Source organism: Zingiber officinale, chromosome 8B (assembly GCF_018446385.1).
Source record: "Zingiber officinale cultivar Zhangliang chromosome 8B, Zo_v1.1, whole genome shotgun sequence".
Lineage (NCBI taxonomy): Eukaryota > Viridiplantae > Streptophyta > Magnoliopsida > Zingiberales > Zingiberaceae > Zingiber > Zingiber officinale.
Window position 1 is genome coordinate 36,861,870 of NC_056001.1, and position 19,095 is coordinate 36,880,964.

The 19,095-nt window shown below is 45.7% G+C and overlaps 2 protein-coding genes across 2 annotated transcripts; both read right to left on the reverse strand.

Moving 5' to 3' along the window:
• Window positions 1-7,801: 7,801 nt before the first annotated feature.
• On the reverse strand, window positions 7,802-8,827 carry LOC122013683 (F-box/kelch-repeat protein At1g15670-like). Its single transcript, XM_042569919.1, has one exon. The coding sequence runs from the start codon at window positions 8,825-8,827 to the stop codon at window positions 7,802-7,804; it is 1,026 nt and encodes a 341-aa protein (XP_042425853.1).
• Window positions 8,828-17,422: 8,595 nt separating this feature from the next.
• LOC122013684 (F-box/kelch-repeat protein At1g80440-like) lies at window positions 17,423-18,451 on the reverse strand. Its single transcript, XM_042569921.1, has one exon. It carries the CDS (start codon window positions 18,449-18,451, stop codon window positions 17,423-17,425), a length of 1,029 nt encoding a protein of 342 aa, XP_042425855.1.
• Window positions 18,452-19,095: the final 644 nt, after the last annotated feature.

The window sequence follows — 19,095 nt, forward strand, 5'->3', positions numbered from 1 at the left end:
TTCAACTAATCGATTGATATAGGTATGCACCTTCTACTCAAGGACGCTATTATACTTAGTCTATTTGGCACTAATATAAATAAGTATAATAACCAAACAAATGCCTTTATTAATATACAAGAATATGATATACATGAGTCCATACAATCATCAAATGATTGACTCTAGGGCTCTAACTAACCTTTAAAATATGACCAGATCTCATATTATGACAAGCGGTATATACAAGGCCCGTGAATAAATTCATCCTCATATGACGATATGACTAACCGATGATTACTAACGATTTTAATTTTATATAAATGAATTGCAGTCTGCAATCCGAACTGGCGGATTTTTGGAGTTAGATCACCCTCGCAGAATCGCGTGCAAGACTGCATGGGAACATTGTAATATAATTTGAAGTATATATTGATAATCTAAATATTTAATTTTCACTCGACTAATTCGAGAAATAGATAGCTTTATCCTTGATTTATAAATACGAAACAATTAAAAGTCAATCTGTAATATATATAACTTCAATTTTCTTATTGTTAATTTTATAATTGCACTGCACATCACATTTATAGAGAGTTGGAAGCATATTATATTTAAGGATATCTGATGTGAATATGTGTTAAGGACATGGGAGTTGGAAGCATAATATATTTAAGGATATCTGATGTGGATATGTGTTAAGGACATGGGAGGAATTAGGAGGAAAGAGGAGGGTAATTTGGTCAAATCGTTGTAGCATCCTTTTTAGGATACTGTAGACCACGAGCAGGAGGGGGCTTTTTTTGGCTTCTGCGTTTTTGCTGTGACGTCGCCAAAGAATTAGGCCATTTTTCTTCTTCTCGCACTCTTCGCCGGCGTCGGTGCCGGCCGCCGGCCTTCACCTCTCCCACTCCTCCTCGCTATGCCGTCGTCGGACTCCCCTCGTCCTCCTCGCGACACCGCCTTTGGACTCCTCCTCCCCGTGTGACGCCGCCGTCGAAGAGACCCGCTACTGCCCTTCTTCTCCTCATCGGCGCCGACACCGACTGCCACCTCTTCTCCTCTTCCCCGCGGACTCCGCCTCTCTTCCTCCTCGCAATGCCGCCGCCAACACAGCCGCTTCGCTGCCTCCGAACACTTCTCGTCGGAGCCGCCCCTCTCTCTCTCCCCTTCCCCTCGCCGGAGCCGCCTCAGAGCCGTCCCCCTCTCCTCCTCTCGCCAGAACCAGCCAAGGAGGCACCGGCTCCCCTTACATGAACCCACACCCACGTTACCGGCTTCACCGGAACCTCCTCTCCTGCCGCTGTTTCCAAGCACAGGTTCAGCTACCATGGACGACCCTATGGTGGCTGATCTGGTGTCGTTCCCTGTTCGTTGTGCTCTGGCCTTTGCGCCAATGGGTGTGTGTGTTGTGTCCCGACCTTTGCATTGATCTGATTTGAGTGTCGTGTCTCGGCTTGTGAGTCGACCTACATGTCGATCTTGTGTCCCGTCCTGAATGTCGATCTCGTTTCTCGGACTGCGTGCCGATCTCGCTTCTCGGTATACGTGCCAATCTCGCTTCTCGGTATACGTGTCGATCTCGTGTCCCGGCCTGCGTGCCAATCTCGCTTCTCAACCCGCGTGCTGATCTCGTGTCTCGATCTACGTGCTGATCTCGCTTCCTAGCCTGGGTGCTGATCTCGTTTCCCAACCTGCAGCTAGTCTTCCGGATCCAGACCGCGTTCGGCTCTGTACCTCCAGACCCAGCTCCACATCCGACTCCCGTTCGTCTACTCTTCCGCGTCCCCGACAACTCGAGCCGCGTCCCATCCGAGGGCGCCCCCTGGGCCAGGGTACGTTTTCCGTCCATATTATCTCTGCATTTCATTATTTTACGGCTTAGTCTGGTACTTATATATTCATTGGATCTGCCTCGAGCATCGGGGTACCGGGGGCCGGGTCAACCCGGTCACTGACTGCAGGTAGCGTTGACCAGAGGACTTCTGGAGACTCGGTCAACATAGAGGACATCTTAGCACACCCCCCTCCGGGACGTCGCGATTCGGTCAACATTTCATCCACCTCACCCGGCGGTCCGTCTGATTCAGCTTCCGGACGGGATCAAATTTGGCGTCATCTGTGGGAATCTCCTTCACCTGTTCTAGAACGTGAAGATGAACGACATTGGGAGGTTCTCTGCCATTATCAAAGTTTCGGAGGATTCTGACGAACGTATCTTCTACCCTCACTCCATGGATATTCGGGAGTTGAGGAATCGAGTGGAGCTTCAGTTGGCCGATAGGTTAGTTTTTCCATTATATTTTTTCCCTGACTCCACGGGTATTCGGGAGTCAAGGGACCGAGACAAACCCTTAGCCGGTTGGCACGGCTCCCCGATTAGGTACGTTACCAGCTCTACTCCCTTTTTACGATTATAGGAGTTGCTATGACTCCCTGAGAAGAGAGTAAGATCCTAGTACTTGATCAAATACTAGGGCTTTCGATTTTTGATCGGACACTAGGGGCCTAGCTCCCCACTCATACACTAGGGACATAGTTCTCCGCTCTTACACTAGGGACACAGCTCCCCGATCATTGACTCGCAGTACGACTTCCCGATCAGGATCTAGGGGCCTCGCTCTTTGATTACAGGCTAGGGGCCTTACTCTCCAATCAGGGACCAGGGGCCTAGCTCCCCGATCAGGTGTACTACAGACTTTGCACCCTTCACCATGAGGGTCTGCATCCTCTTACTACTACAGGCTCTGCACCCTTCACCATGAGGGTCTGCATCCTCTTACTACTACAGGTTCTGCACCTTTCACCATGGGGTTCTGCATTCTTTTACTGCTATAGGCACTTCACTCTATTATTAGTATATGCTCTGTGTTCTCCACCTATTTTGCGTGCTTTTTACGTCTACAGGCTCTACTCCTTTCACCCGCGGTGCTCTGCTTCTATTGCTATGGACTCTGCTCCCTTATATGACTATGGGTTTCACTCCCTTTGACGATCGGAGCTCAGATTATTTTTCTCCTTGACTCCGCGGACATTCGGGAGTCAAGGGATCGACACTATTTCTCTTACTAACTGTACGGGCATTTGGGATTCGAGCCAGTCGATTGACATCACTTCGCCATCAGGTATGATAAAGGCTCTATCCTCTCATATTGCTATGGGCTTCAAGGCTTATCCTCCCCCAGTCGGGGTCGAGTTATCGCCACTGGTCTTGGACTAGAGTATCACCACCGATCTCGGATCGGAGTATCGCTAACGATCTCTCGGTCGAGCTTCCAGACCAACTCTCGGTCGAGCTTCCAGACTAATTCCTGGTCAGGTCTCCAGATCAATTCTTGGTTCGACCTTCAGATTGTTTCCTTGTCAGGCCTCCAGATTGTTTCCTGGTCAGGCCTCTAGATTGCTTCTTGGTCAGACCTCCGGATAAACTCCTGGTCAGATCTCCAGAGCATTTCCTGGTCAGGCCCCCAGAGCATTTCTTGGGCAGGCCTCCAGAACACCTCCCGATCGGGATTCCAAACTCTCGCCCCAGCGCGAGTTATAAGTGAGCATGCTCTCACGCCCAACGACCGACAGGTCGAGTCCCAGACTCTCGCCCCAGTGCGAGTTATAAGTGAGTATGCCCTCACGCCTCCAGACTCTCGCCTCAGTGCGAGTTATAAGTGAGCATGCTTTCACGCTCAACGACCGACAGGTCGGTGTCCCAGACTCTCGCCCAAGTGCGAGTTATAAGTGAGCATGCTCTCACGCCTCCAGACTCTCGCCTCAGTGCGAGTTATAAGTGAGCATGCTCTCACGCCCAACGACCGGCAGGTCGGTGTCCCAGACTCTCGCCCAAGTGCGAGTTATAAGTGTGCATGCTCTCACGCCTCCAGACTCTCGCCTCAGTGCGAGTTATAAGTGAGCATGCTCTCACGCCCAACGACCAACAGGTCGGGTCCCAGACTCTCGCCCAAGTGCGAGTTATAAGTGAGCATGCTCTCACGCCCAACGACCTTCCAGGTCGGTGCTCATCGCTCACTTGCAGCCCTACCTGGCACTCAACCCACTTGACTCACTCGCCGCTCTGCTCGGCACACATCACACTTGATTCAATTGCCGCTCTGCCCGGCACTCTCAGCTCACGTTTTAGTTCACTATTGTTGCTCGGTCGACACTCACTCCTCACTCATCGCTCTGCTTGGCACGCATCACACTTGATTCACTTGTCGCTCTGCCCGGCACTCTCAGCTCACGTTTTCGTTCACTGCTGTTGCTCGGTCAACACTCACTCCTCACTCGTCGCTCTGCCCGGCACGTATCACACTTGATTCACTCGCCGCTCTGCCCGACACGCATCACACTTGATTCACTTACCGCTCTGCCCGACACTCTCAGCTCACGTTTTCGTTCACTGCTGTTGCTTGGTCGGCACTCACTCCTCACTCGCCGCTCTGCCCGGCACGCATCACACTTGATTCAATTGCCGCTCTGTCCGGCACTCTCAGCTAATGTTTTAGTTCACTGTTGTTGCTCGGTCGGCACTCACTCCTCACTCGCCGCTCTGCCCGGCACGCATCACACTTGATTCACTTGCCGCTCTGCCCGGCACTCTCAGCTCACGTTTTCGTTCACTGCTGTTGCTCGGTCGGCACTCACTCCTCACTTGCCGTTCTGCCCGGCACTCATTACGCTTGATTCACTTGCCGCTCGGCCCGACTTCTCAGTTCACGTTTCGCTCACCGCCGTCGCTCGTTCGGCACTCGCTCGGTCACGCTCTTTATTGCCAGGACACGATTTACTGTCGCTCGTTCGACCCTCGCTCGGTCACGATCATGGCTTTGCTCGTCCATCATTCTCTTTATAGTTAGGTCGTGATTTACTGTGGCTCGGTCGGCCCTCGTTCGGTCACGATCTTTGCTCGTCCATCATTCTCTTTGTTGACAGGTCGTGATTTGTTGTCGCTCGATCGACACTCGCACGGTCACGCTCTTTATTGCCAGGTCGCGATTCACTGTCGCTCGGTCGGCACTTTCTCAAGCGCATGCGGTTCTACTTATCCGTCCGTCTACTCGCTTGGCATTTTCTCGGTCACCTTTTTTGATTGCCAGTCGCGATTTACTATAGATTGGTCTACACTTTCCCGGTCGCGCTCACGGCTTCGCTCGTTGATTCATCTCTCTATTGCCTAGTCGCGATTTACTGCTGCTCGGATGACATTTTCTCGGTCGAATGATTGACATCGCCCGCCTATCATCTTCTGACCCGCTCGGTAGTCGTCCCCGCTCGACAGTCATTTTACCGCCCGGGTACCATTTTGATGTTCGATCAAATTCTGGGTTGGTTGCAGTTCTATCCGACACTTATATCCTGGTCGACGTTTATAGTTTGTGACTCACTCATCGTTCTGTCCTACCCTCGTCGTCTGTGTCTCGTTCATCGTTTTTTCATACACTCGTTGCTTGTATTTCACTTTTCGCTTTGCACCGCATTCGTCACTCGGTCGGCACTTGTTTTTTACTTCTCGCTCAGCAATCACTCAATCGCTCTGCTTAGCATCGCCCGACCGCTTGCTCGATATCGCTCGATTTCCTGTCCAACATTGCCACAGCTACTCGTTCGACATGATAAGGCGAGCACCAGTGGTCTGATTCCGCATTCGGTAGCAATTCTGTTTTGGGCTTGGTCTAGTCAGTCGGACTTGCACTTTCTTCGACTAGACTTGAAGGGGAGGCTTGTGATGTGGATATGTGTTAAGGACATGAGAGGAATTAGGAGGAAAGGGGAGGGCAATTTGGTCAAATTGTTGTAGCACCCTTTTTAGGGTACTGTAGACCACGAGCAGGAGGGGGCTTTTTTCAGCTTCTGAGTTTTTGCTCCGCCGCCGCCAAAGAATTAGGTTATTTTTCTTCTTCTCGCACTCTTCGCCGGTGTCGGCGCCGACCGCCGGCCTTCACCTCTCCTCCTCTCCCACACCTCCTTGCTATGCCGTCGTCAGACTCCCCTCGTCCTCCTCGCGACATCGTCACTGGACTCCTCCTCCCAGCGTGACGTCGTCGCTGAAGAGACCCGCTATTGCCCTTCTTCTCCTCGTCGGCGCCAACGCCGACTGCCACCTCTTCTCCTCTTCCCCGCGGACTCCGCCTCTCTTCCTCCTCGCGATGCCGCCGCCAACACAGCTGCTTCGCTACCTCCGAGCACTTCTCGCCGGAGCCGCCCCTCTCTCTCTCTGCCCTTCCCCTCGCCGAAGCCGCCTCAGAGCCGTCCCCCTCTCCTCCTCTCGCCAGAACCAGCCAAGGAGGCACCGCCTCCCCTTACATGAACTCACACCCGCGCTATCGGCTTCGCCGGAACCTCCTCTCTTGCCGCTGTTTCCAAGCACAGGTTCAGCTATCATGGACGACCCTATGGTGGCTGATTTGGTGCCATTCCCTATTCGTTGTGCCCTGGCCTTCGCGCCAATGGGTGTGTGTGTTGTGTCCCGACCTTTGCATTGATCTGATTTGTGTGTCGTGTCTCGGCTTGTGAGTCGACCTGCGTACCGATCTCGTGTCACGCCCTGCGTGATGATCTCGTTTCTCGGCCTGCGTGCTGATCTTGCTTCTTGACATGCGTGATGATCTCGTGTCCCGGCCTGCGTGCCGATCGTGTTTCTCGGCCTGTGTGCCGATCTCGTGTCCCGGCTTACGTACCAATCTCGCTTCTCAGCCTGCGTGTCGATCTCGTGTCTCGGCCTGCGTGCTGATCTCGCTTCCCGGCCTGCGTACTGATCTTGTTTCCTGACCTGTAGCTTGTCTTCCGGATCCTGACCGCGTTCGGCTCTGTACCTCCAGACCCAGCTCCACATCCGACTCCCGTTCGTCTACTCTTCCGGGTCCCCGACAACTCGAGCCGCGTCCCATCCGAGGGCACCCCCTAGGCTAGGGTACGTTTTCCGTCCATATTCTCTTTGCATTTCATTATTTTATGGCTTAGTCTGGTACTTATATATTCGTTGGATCTGCCTCGAGCATCGGGGTACCGGGGGCGGGGTCAACCCGGTCACTGGCTGCAGGTAGCGTTGACCAGAGGACTTCTGGAGACTCGGTCAACATAGAGGACATCTTAGCACACCCCCCCCTCCGGGACGTCGCGATTCGATCAACATTCCATCTACCTCACCCGACAGTCCGTCTGACTCAGCTTCCGGACGGGATCAATATCAATTCAGATAGATTGGATTAAATTTGAGTTGGATTAATTTTTTTTACCTAACTAGAACTCAATTTGAATATGAAATCAATCCAAAACTCCTAAATTTGAATCCGATCAATTCGAATCCAATCTGAATAATCTTATTGAAAATGATTTTTTAAACTATTTTTCTTATAATTTTTACTTTTATCTCAATACTCCATTATTATCATACTAACATTATATTAATATACGCAAAAAAATTTTAATTTTTAAAATAAAATTTGATTTAATTCCTAAAAAAACCGCTAAATCCTAAATTCGGGTCAACCCGAACCTGACTCAAAAATTTTCAACCTGAAACCTTCTAACCCAAACTCGATCCGAATATGAAAATACTCAACTCGAATCTGATTTTTTTTTTTTTTTTTTTTTTGGATCGACTCATATTATATCATTGGATCGGATTCATTTATTTGACCCTCCTAATTATATTTGTGCAACACGACAATATCATCCAACGCCAAATAACTTGTTATCACTTTCTATTCTTAGCAACACAAGTAAAAATTGCATAATTTCTGGTTGGCAGACAAATTTGTAGGTATAATCATGAACAAATTTAAAATAAAATAAAATAAAATTGGATAGTTTCTGGATTCGATGATCGTTAAAGTTGGAAGCTGCACAACGATTCGACATAGCCGGGGAACTCCGTCGGGAACGCCACCTGCCGCCACTTCCCCTCCTCCAAAATGCACGCCGTTATCCCTGCTCGAATGGTTCCCATCACCATCACCCCGCCATTCCACGCCGCCACATGTGCAGGAAACCCAAATAGCTCCTGGGGAAACTCCCCCAGCCTTCGGCACCCTCCGCCGTCTATGTCCGAGCAGACATCCACCACCCCATTCCGACCGCAGCTGTACACCCTGCCCTCCTCCGCCGCCACTACCGTCAGAGGATCGATCAGTGCCTTCCCTAGAAACTTCCCCTGCTTCGCCGTCCACCGCCCCTCCGCGACGTCGAACACCTCAGAGGTCCAGTCAAGCCTCCATTTGCCGCCGGCGACGCAGAACGCTCCGTCGACGAAGATTCCCCTGCACTCCCTCCGAGGGCGCGTCATGTCCGGCAGACACACCCACGCGTCCGCCGCCACGTCGTAGGCCAGCGCCGACCGCAGCGGCTTCCCGTGCTCGTTCTGTCCCCCGGCCACGTACGCCATCCGTGCCTCCGCTGAGGCGGCGAACGCGAAGGAGATCCTCCCGGGGCCCGGCATCGTCGTCCCCCGACGCCGAACGCCGGTCAACAAATTGTAGACGTGGACCGGAGCGCTGCGACGCATGCCTCCGCCGCCTATCACCACCAACTCGTGCCCCACGGCGGCCACCTGCCGGAATATGCACCATTTCAGGACACGCCAGTCCAGGACGGTGGGCAGCTTATTCCAGACGCCTGTGGTCGGCTCGAACAAGATCAGGTTCTTGTAACGACTGCTAGGATTCGATTCAACAAGTGCAACGATGGGGTGAGCATGGCCTGCGGCCTTCCGGCGGTGATAGAAAGACGGCGAAGTGATTTCTTGCTTCCATCGCTTACAGACACGCCGAGCTATGGCCAAGGCATGCAAAGGGAGGCGGAGGAGGCATATGAGAGCAACATCGTCAGGCAAGCCTGGTATTAACTCTGCATCCATCCTATCGCGCGTAATTTCCTAATCCTGAACCCTGAACCCTGAACCTAAACCGGGATTATAATAAACTATTATATTTATGGTATACTTATAATTATTTTTTAGTTACCTAAGTTTATTTTATGTATTATTAATACATGTAATATATAAATCCATAATGTAAAAAATATATAAAAAAACAAAATTAAATGTAATAAAAGACAGAAGAATATATTCTTATTAAACATAATCTTTATCCAGTGACTTAGCAAATTTGTTAATTTGATTTATTCTTAAGACACATAAAAATTCAAGATATACCAAGAAGTTATTCAATAATATATAGTTGGCTAATTAATGTAATTTTAATTTGATCAATTTAGATCATTTTAATTATATGATTAAGTTTTTCTATTTTAAATTTGTTTTTCAATTTTGGTACATATTTCCTAATTATTATTTTTTCCCTTTTTTTGTGTGTGTAAAAGTAGGTGATTATTTAATTCTTACTATTTTAAAAAGAAAATCATAAAACTTTATTATATGTTTTTTTTAGACATTCACTATCATCATATTACAACAGCTTACATGCGGAAAGATAATTTTTTCAATATAAAACCAAAAGTCTTGACCTCAAGAACAGGGACCACAATCAGAGGCGGATCAGAGGAGGATGGCATCGACGGTCGCCCCTCTTTATCGACGATAGAACTCCTAGTATTATGAGTTTCACTAATGAAGATAGAGGATACTGTCCCTTGTTCTGCGTAACAACATGTTTTATTTGTACATCATGTGTTTCGTTTACTAGATAAACAATTTAATCAAATTATACAAATAATAATGTCTACAATTAAAAAAATTGACTTGATGAAATTTTTAATAAATAAATTTTAATATAATAATAAATAAACAAATAATTTGAAATTTTTATTTATAAAACTAAATAATTAATCCAAACTGGATTGATGGTTTTCTGCTAGCTCCATCGGTTCTTCCTCGTGAACCTGTCGTTCATCCTTCCCTTTTACTACCCGGCAATCAGCAAGAGAGCAGTCCAATTGAATCAGGAACCACTTTCATCATTGTTGTTGCTCGTTTTTTTGGCTAGCTCTGCTCTTTTTTTTGTTCAAAATATTAATACATTGATCCATTTTTATAAGACGATAACCAATGACAATTTTCAAACTTTGTTTTTTCAACTGATATTTATTGTCATACGGAAAATAAGAAATTGGGGTCTTCAAATTTTATAATTATAGATATTTTGTGATACGCTATATAAAATGGGTTAAGTCGTGTATCAATAAATTTGGGCATAGTGTTGTATGTGGTAGCATGGCCATAATTGTGTCATGTTCGGTTCGATGAATCATGATTGTGTTGCGAGTTAACGACTATGATTCAATACGAGAAAATAAAATTTTAAAGAAAAATATATTTTAAAATTACTAGTAAATTAAAACATAGTCATTATAAGCTTGCCCATATTAGAATAGAAACAACTGCCTCATTTGTAGCTCTCCTATGCAGCTCGTATGAATGCGAGCATTCCTACGCTCACAGCTCATTCCTATGTTCACTCACCCCTTTCTATATCAATATGTGATCCAGCCTTCCTAAACCCTAAACTTAGTCTCTCTCGATGTCCGGCGATAAAGGATATAGCAGTGGTCGCTGTGGCAGTCGGTGTCCCGGTGATAGCGGCAGATTGTGAGGAGGATATAGAGGTGGTCATCATGGTGGTGGCGGTGGTCGTGGTGTTCAAGTTCTTGGTGACGATAGCAGATCGCAAGGCAGCGGAGGACAAGGTGAACATGCTCCAATCTTGTTACGTCCTTTACATAGACTTGATCAAAATTAGCTTAACAGAAAATATTCTCAATATACAAATACATCTGTTATATTAATGATATGTGAACAATATGTGATCATATGATAGCTGTTTCATTTGACGGAAAATATTCTCTAGAAACTTTTGTAGGTGAACTAAATGACAAACAAGGTACATCTGGGGTACACAAAAGATTCCTTGAACTATTATTGCAGATGACGTCATCTTCTAACAAACTTTAATGAACCGGGGTCCACCCACTGTTGGAGCAATCTGGGTACCCTAGGTTTTGATGTTTGGGCAAAGGTTTAAGTTAGGTTTATTGTTGTATTTGATATGTATTGTGAGTGTGCAGGATACATGTACAACAAGGAAAGTCCAAGGGTGATCTTGGCAAAAGAGGAAAGTCCAAGGATGAGTCTTGGCGGTGTAAGTCCAAGCATGTAGTCTTGGCAATGTAAGTCCAAGTGTGACTTGGCAATGGATGAAGTCCCGGAGTCGCGACCTCTTGGTAAAGGAAGACCCGACAATAATGACAAGGCCGATGGAAGCTCCATAAGGCAAGATGTGAAGGATGGGGAGACATCCGAGGGACGCAAGGGTGATAGAGGAGGCTAGAAGACTAGGTCTAGGTTGGTTGGGCGAGGACTAGTGCAGCATACTGTAGCGTTTCTGTAGCAGTCGACTGGTATTTTCATCAGTCGACTGGTAGCCGATCGTTGGCTTGGTATTAATGAACATGATGACTTCTACAGAAGAAAGAAGATACCTCAGTTAGTGAAGATATGAGGGAAGAGTTGCTTGATTTTACCAAGCAATCAGGGGAGTCTGGATGGGACTCAGCCCAAAGGTATACAACACACTCTTCCGCAGCAAGGAGGGGAGTTGGAGTTGCATCCCGGCCAGTTTCTCAGAAGCAGTGAAGCAATCTGGCTGGTGGTGATGGTCACTTAACTCATAAGGAGGGGGAAGACCTAAGCGCCACTCAGTGGGCCAAGCCACGAGATCAAGTAGTTGCACATAGAAAAAACGGGACTTCCAGCTTTTATTAGAAGAAGACATGCCCGTGAAGAACTTACACCCGGGCTAAGATTGCACCATAAAAATGTCAGACTTCGATCGTTTGAGAGAATAGAAATGATGAAAAAATTGAGGAGTCAAAGAAAGGTCATATAGCACATAATTACCATTCCGCACACAGAACGGAAGACATTAGGAGCAAACTAGGATAAGGGGATACAAAAGTATTGACTTAACTCTGAAAAGAAAGAGGGGATAGAGAAACACAGACCACCAAGAAGTTGATCCCCGAAGAAGGTCACACGACCAGGAGGAGGATGACAGGGATGATTATCGGGCCTAGGAATGTGGAAGGTGTAGTCGTCAGAAAGTTGCAGGCTATACTTCACCGACTTAAGATCACTCTTATCAAAATTGGAGCGGAAGAAGGCATACTAAGGGACTAAAGTTTCTCTGGCCATAATTTGAAAAACGCAGAAGCAAGAGAAAAGGAAAAGAAACACTTACGAAAGAAAAGCACGAACGCTAAGGCAAGCAAGCAGGAAAGAAGAAGTATCGATGAATAACCGCTCGATGCCTTTAGGGTGTTTAAACTAAAACCACTAAGGGGCATCGGGATGTGAGCCAGACAATCGAAACTGCGCTACAAAGGATAACCGTCATATCGCCAGAAGGGAGGCGCTATCGAGTCTCGTGCGGAAAGCATATGTCAACCGTCGTATCAAAGGAAACCAGTCAGACATGTGTCATTTTCCTATAAAATGACATTTATCATGGAAAAGACAGGGAAATCATGAGGCTGATTTGGTGAAACTGGTGCCATGCAAGAAGACCAAGAATTCCATGCGATTAGCTTGGGAATAGGAGTAGAAGGCAGTGGGAAACGTTGATCATAATTTGACGTTTAGCTCCAATCTCGAAATAGAGTAAGATTCAAATTTCGCCAAGGCCTAATGACAGAACGGGAGCTATGACTACAAGTTTCTCCAAGGGTCAAAGAAGATAAGTCTGCAAGCGACCAACGACCTCTCGGTCCGCTTTCCAAACTCTCGCCTCAGCACGAGGTAGAAGTGAGCATGCTCTCACGACCAACGACCTCTCGGCCGACTTTCCATACTCTCGCCCCAGCACGAGTTATAAGTGAGCATGCTCTCACGGCCAATGATCTCTCGGTCGGTATTTCCGACTCTCACCCTAGTGCGAGTTATAAGTGAGCATGCTCTCACGACCAATTGTTGGTTGCTACTCGGAAAACCTAGAGGTTCCACTGTACAAAAATTTTGTACAAAGGTCTGAACCTTATCCTAGCTACCATGTGTTCTTTTAAATTAAATTTTGGATCGCCTGCGGAACTTAACACGTTTGATCCAAAACTTAATCTATTTGTTCTTTTAGGTTTTGACTTGGATCTCCTGCGGAACTTAACACGTTCGACCCAAATCACCTTAAGTTATTAATTCCATTAAATATTAATTTCCATAATTGGTTCCCAGTACTGACGTGGCGAGGCACATGACCTTCTTGAATATGGGAGCAACCATCACCGACTAGACAAAACCTTTTATGAAAAGCTAATATTTAATTTCCTAAAATAACTTTAGGTTAACCGAAAAGAACAATCAAATCACAAGGAAAAATAAAACAAAAGAACACATCATCGAAAAACATATTCGAAATACTAGAATCGTAAGCCTCTTGTATTTGGTATTATTTCCATAAATAACTAGCATGATGCGGAAAGGAAAAATTACTAGTTATACCTTCTAGAAAGACCTCTTGATCTTCTACCGTATTCCTCTTCTAACCTCGGACGTTGTGTGAGCAACGATCTTCCGAGATGAGAAACCACCAATCACCTTCTTCTTCCTTGCAAGTTTCGGCCATCAAAACTTCTTCTAGGATGAAGAGGTTCGACCACCACCACCATGCTCCAAGGGATGCTAGAAACGAGGCTTGCTTTCTCTCCTTCTTCTCCTTCCTTGATCCGGCCACTAACAAAAGCTCCACCAAGAGATAAGTTTCGGCCAACAAGAGGAGAGAAGATAAATAGGGCCGGCCACCAAAACCAAAGAGGAGAGGAAGGAAAATAATAGAGATAATTAACCATGAAGCCTTCTCTACCCCCTCTTTTATAATCCTTGGTCTTGGAAAATAAGGAAAATTTAATAAAAATTTCCTTAATTCTTTTTCCATTGAAAAGGAAAAATTATTTAATTAAAAATAATTTTCTTTTTCAAATACAATGGCCGGCCACCTCAAGCCTCAAATCAAGGAAAGTTTTAATTAAAACAAGAATTAAAACTTCCTAATTTATTTTCGGAAATTTATAAAATTTCTCCAATAATTTAATCCCTTCATGATTGGTTTATAAAAAGGAAATTTAATAAATTAAAATCTTTCTTTTAAACATGTGGATAAAAATAAAGTTATCTCTAAAAATTAAAATCTCTTTTAATCTACAAATAAGGAAAGATATCAAATCTTTTCTTAATCTCTTGTAGAAACTTATAAAAGAGAATATTTAATTTTTAAACTTTCTTTTAAATCATGAACATGATTAAAAAGGAAAGTTTTCTTAAAATTTAAAATCCACCTTGTAATCAACAAATAAGGAAAGATTTCAAATTTTAAACTCTCTTTTAAGCATGTAGATGATTTACAAATAAGAAAAGTTTTAACCAAAAATTAAAACCATCCTTTTAATCTACAAATAAGGAAAGAGATTAATCTCTTCTCTTAATCTTTTGTAGAAAGCTATAAAAGGAAATTTTTAATTTTTAAACCATGATATCCACATAAGAAATAATTTTAATAAAAATCCTTTTTAATATTCTAGTGGCCGGCCACCTAAGCTTGGGACCCAAGCTTTGGCCGGCCACCTACATGGCTCATCCACTTGGTCTTGGCCGGCCCTAGCTTGGGTTCCAAGCTAGCTTGGCCGGCCCCATTGGATGGGTAAGAAGGTGGGTATGCGGTGGGTATAAATCTCTATATACTAGAGGCTACGATAGGGACCGAGAGGAGGAATTGGTTTTGGTCTCCCGATGAAATTAAGCATCCCGTGTTCGCCCCGAACACACAACTTAATTTCATCAATAATAATTCATTCCACTAAAGAACTATTATTGAACTACCGCACCAATCCCAAATTACATTTTGGGCTCCTTCTTATTATGAGTGTGTTAGTCTCCCTGTGTTTAAGATAACAAATGTCCACTAATTAAGTAAGTTACTGACAACTCACTTAATTAATATCTAGCTCCAAGAGTAGTACCACTCAACTTCATCGTCATGTCGGACTAAGTCCACCTGTAGGGTTTAACATGACAATCCTTATGAGCTCCTCTTGGGGACATTCTCAACCTAGATCACTAGGACACAGTTTCCTTCTATAATCAACAACACACACTATAAGTGATATCATTTCCCAACTTATCGGACTTATTGATTTATCGAACTAAATCTCACCCATTGATAAATTAAAGAAATAAATATCAAATATATGTGCTTGTTATTATATTGGGATTAAGAGCACACACTTCCATAATAACTGAGGTCTTTGTTCCTTTATAAAGTCAGTATAAAAGAAACGACCTCTAATGGTCCTACTCAATACACTCTAAGTGTACTAGTGTAATTATATAGTTAAGATAAACTAATACCTAATTACATTACGACTTTCCAATGGTTTGTTCCTTTCCATCTTGGTCGTGAGTTACTGTTTATAATTTATAAGGTACTGATAACATGATCTTCTGTGTGTGACACCGCACACCATGTTATCTACAATATAAATTAATTGAACAACTATATTTATCATATATGTAGACATTTGACCAATGTGATTCTTATTTCTAGATAAATATTTATACCAAAAGCTAGACTTTTAGTATACATTCTAACACCAATTACCTCTCAGCATGTATTCTCGACTCTCGTCTCAGCGCGAGTTATAAGTGAGCATGCTCTCAGGACCAATGGCCTCTCGACCGACGTTTCAGACTCTCGTCCCAGCGCGAGTTATAAGTGAGCATGCTCTCACAACCAACAGCCTCTCGGCCGACATTCCAGACTCTTGTCCCAGCGAGAGTTATAAGTGAGCATGCTCTCACGACCAACGGCCTCTCGGACGACGTTCCAAACTCTCGCCCTAATGCGAGTTATAAGTGATCATGCTCTTATGACCAACGACCTCTCGGCCGGCTTTCCAGACTCTCGTCCCAGCGCAAGTTATAAGTAAGCATGCACTCACGACCAACAACCTCTCGGTCGACTTTCCAGACTCTCGCCCCAACTAGAGTTATAAGTGAGCATGCTCTCACGACCAACGACCACTCAGTCGACTTTCTAGGCTCTCGCCCAGTGCGAATTATAAGTGAGCATGCACTCACGACTAACGACCTCTCAGTCAACTTTCCAGACGCTTGCCCCAGCGGGAGTTATAAGTGAGCATGCTCTTACGACCAATGACCTCTTAGTCGACTTTCCAGGCTCTCGCCCCAGCGCGAGTTATAAGTGAGCATGCTCTCACGACCAACGACCTCTTGGTCGACTTTCCAAGCTCTTGCCTCAGCGTGAGTTATAAGTGAGCATGCTCTCGCAACCAATAACCTCTCGGTCGGGCTACGACTTCCACCCCGGCACAAGGTATGAGCTAGCACTGCTCTTGCGAACACTTTTTAACAACCTGAGTGTTGGATCATCTTCATCTGCTCCAACATCGTCGGGCCAATGGCAATACTATGACTCGCCACCTTCACTGGGTCGATAGCAGCACGGTGACAAGGATACCGATTTCAATCTTGGCAAAGATAATCAGCTACACACCAGTCCCTTGTGTGCAAGTGGAGTCCCAAGCGTGTTAGGGTCTAGTCAGTCGGACTTGAGCCTCCTTCGACTAGACTTAGAGGGGAGGCTTGTGATACGGTGTATAAAAGTGAGGCCCGATAAGGCCAGACAGTCAAAAGTCAAGGGGACATGACAGTCAAGGGCAGACAATAGTCAAGGAGACGTGGCAGTCAAAAGTCAAGGGGACATGATAGTCAATAGTCAGGAGAAAGAGGGAGTTAGACCGTCTAACGTCATCAGCCGCATAATTCCTGGTCGGACATAGGCAAGGCAGATTCCCCAGATTAGACATAAGATGGAGTTTATACTAGTTCCTGACTTGCCCCCAACTGATCGGACTTCCCCAGCTCAAGCCGTGTAACTCGGCCTGGTAGTTTCACTAAGATAACTCTCGGCCAGCCCTTTAGCGATCAAGGTGTGAAAGATGGGTTCCTCGCTACAGTTCGTCCTTTTCATCAAGATTCAAGCCGGGTAGTACATCTGAACGGTCATCCCCAACTATCTGTAGCTAAATCCGGACGGGATGGAAAGCGCTAAGCGACAACAATGTCAGGGAATAGTAACCTCTTGTCAGGTACATCCTCTCTCATCCGACAGACTCTACATCCGACATTCTCTGACAATATGTAGGCTCGAAAGATACACAACGTCATATAATATACGTACACATGACAACCATAAATTTGAGAAGCTCTCTTTTTTTTCTATCATCAACACCAAATAACTTGTTACATCTTACGTTACTTACAATTCTTATCAATACAAGTAGAAATTGCATAATCTCATGTTCGTCCACAAATTTGAATGCTTAATCATTACCAAATTGAAAGCCCACAAATTCGTGCTCATAAAAACCCTAAACTCTGAACAAATTAAAAATAAGAATCAAATTGAATAGTTTCTGGAGTCGATGATCGCTAAAGTTGGAAGGCGCACAACGACCGGACAAGGCCGGCGAACTCCGTCGGAATCACCACCTGCCGCCACTTCCCCTCCTCCAAAATGCACGGAATTCGCCGTGCCAGAGAGGTTCCCAACACCATCACCCCGCCGTTCTCAGCCGCCACATGTGCAGGTAACCAACTTAGCTTCTCTGGAACCACCCTCAGCCTCCTCCACCCACCTACGCCTTCGCCGCCGTTGCCCGAGCAGACATCCACTTCTACTTTCCCGCCGCACCTGTACAACCTGCTCTCCGCCGCCGCCGCCGCCGCTCCCATAAACGGATTGATCAACGATTCCTCCAGAATCATCCCATGCTTCGCCGTCCATCGCCCCGCCGCGACGTCGAACACCTCAGAGGTCCAGTGGTACATCTCCTGGCCTCCGGCTACGCAGAACGCTCCGTTTACGAAGATCCCCCTGCATTCCTTCCGAGAGAGCGCCATGTCCGGCAGCCGCACCCACGCGTCCGCCGCCACGTCGTAGGCCAGAGCCGACCGCAGCGACTCTCCGTGCTCGTTCTTTCCCCCGGCCACGTACGCCATCCGTGCCTCTGCTGAGGCGGCGAACGCGAAGGCAGTCCTCCGTGGGCCCGGTATAGTCGCCCCTCGACGCCGGACGCCGGTCAACAAATTGTACACGTGGACTGTGCCGGTGGGAGGCCTGCCACCGTCTATCACTACGAGTTCGTGCCCTACGGCGGCCACCTGGCAGTAGTTAGAGCAGTCAGGGACGGCGGCCAGCCTGGTCCATACGCCCGCGATCGGCTCGAACAAGTTCAGGTTCTTGTAGCCAGGGCCTCCAGAAGGATTCCATTGAATGAGTGCAATAAGAGGGCGAGCGTGACCGCCGGCTTTTCGGAGGCCGTAGAAAGACGGAGAAGTGATTTTTTGCCTCCATCGCTTACAAACACACCGAGCGCCGGCCAAGGCATGGAAGGGGAGCCGGAGGAGGCATTCCAGAGCAATATCGGCGGGCAATCCTGGTATCAAGTCCGCCTCCATATTGTTCCTAGATAATTAATTAAGATTATTGTTAACCCTAAATCTGGATTATATAGCTATTTACCAACAATTTAATTTTTTTAAAAAAAATGATATTCGAGGGAAAAATTTTAATGATAGACTCATCAAATGGTGGACTCAAAAGAGTAAAAATAGTCGATCCTTAATTTACGTGTGAATAGATACTAGATTTTATTTTTCAATGCATATCATTATTGTTAATTAAAATTAGGCGAGAAAATTTTAAATTATTTATTAAAAAAATTAATTAATTAATTGGTTCGGAGCAAATGATAAGACAAAGTCTAGATAAATATTAAGAGATATTAAATATGTAATTATTAATCGGATAGTATTAAATGATTAAAATCGGTAAACCAGAATATATTTTATAAATCATTATTAAAATATTTTAATAATTATCATCTCTATATATTAATTATATATATACATATTATAATTTAATTTTGGCCCACCAGATTCTAATCAAATAAATTTATTATTATTAATCATCCATCTATTTGATTTTGGGAGCCTACCAGCGCCTCAAGTTAAGTATTATCTGATTCAAATTTTTTTATACAATTTCTAAAATTGTATACAAATTATTTACTAAAAAATGCATATTTTATGCATATGCATTT

Coding starts and splice junctions, on each gene's coding strand:
- LOC122013683 (XM_042569919.1), bottom strand. CDS start 8,827: ATGGATGCAGAGTTAATACCAGGCTTGCCTGACGATGTTGCTCTCATA.
- LOC122013684 (XM_042569921.1), bottom strand. CDS start 18,451: ATGGAGGCGGACTTGATACCAGGATTGCCCGCCGATATTGCTCTGGAA.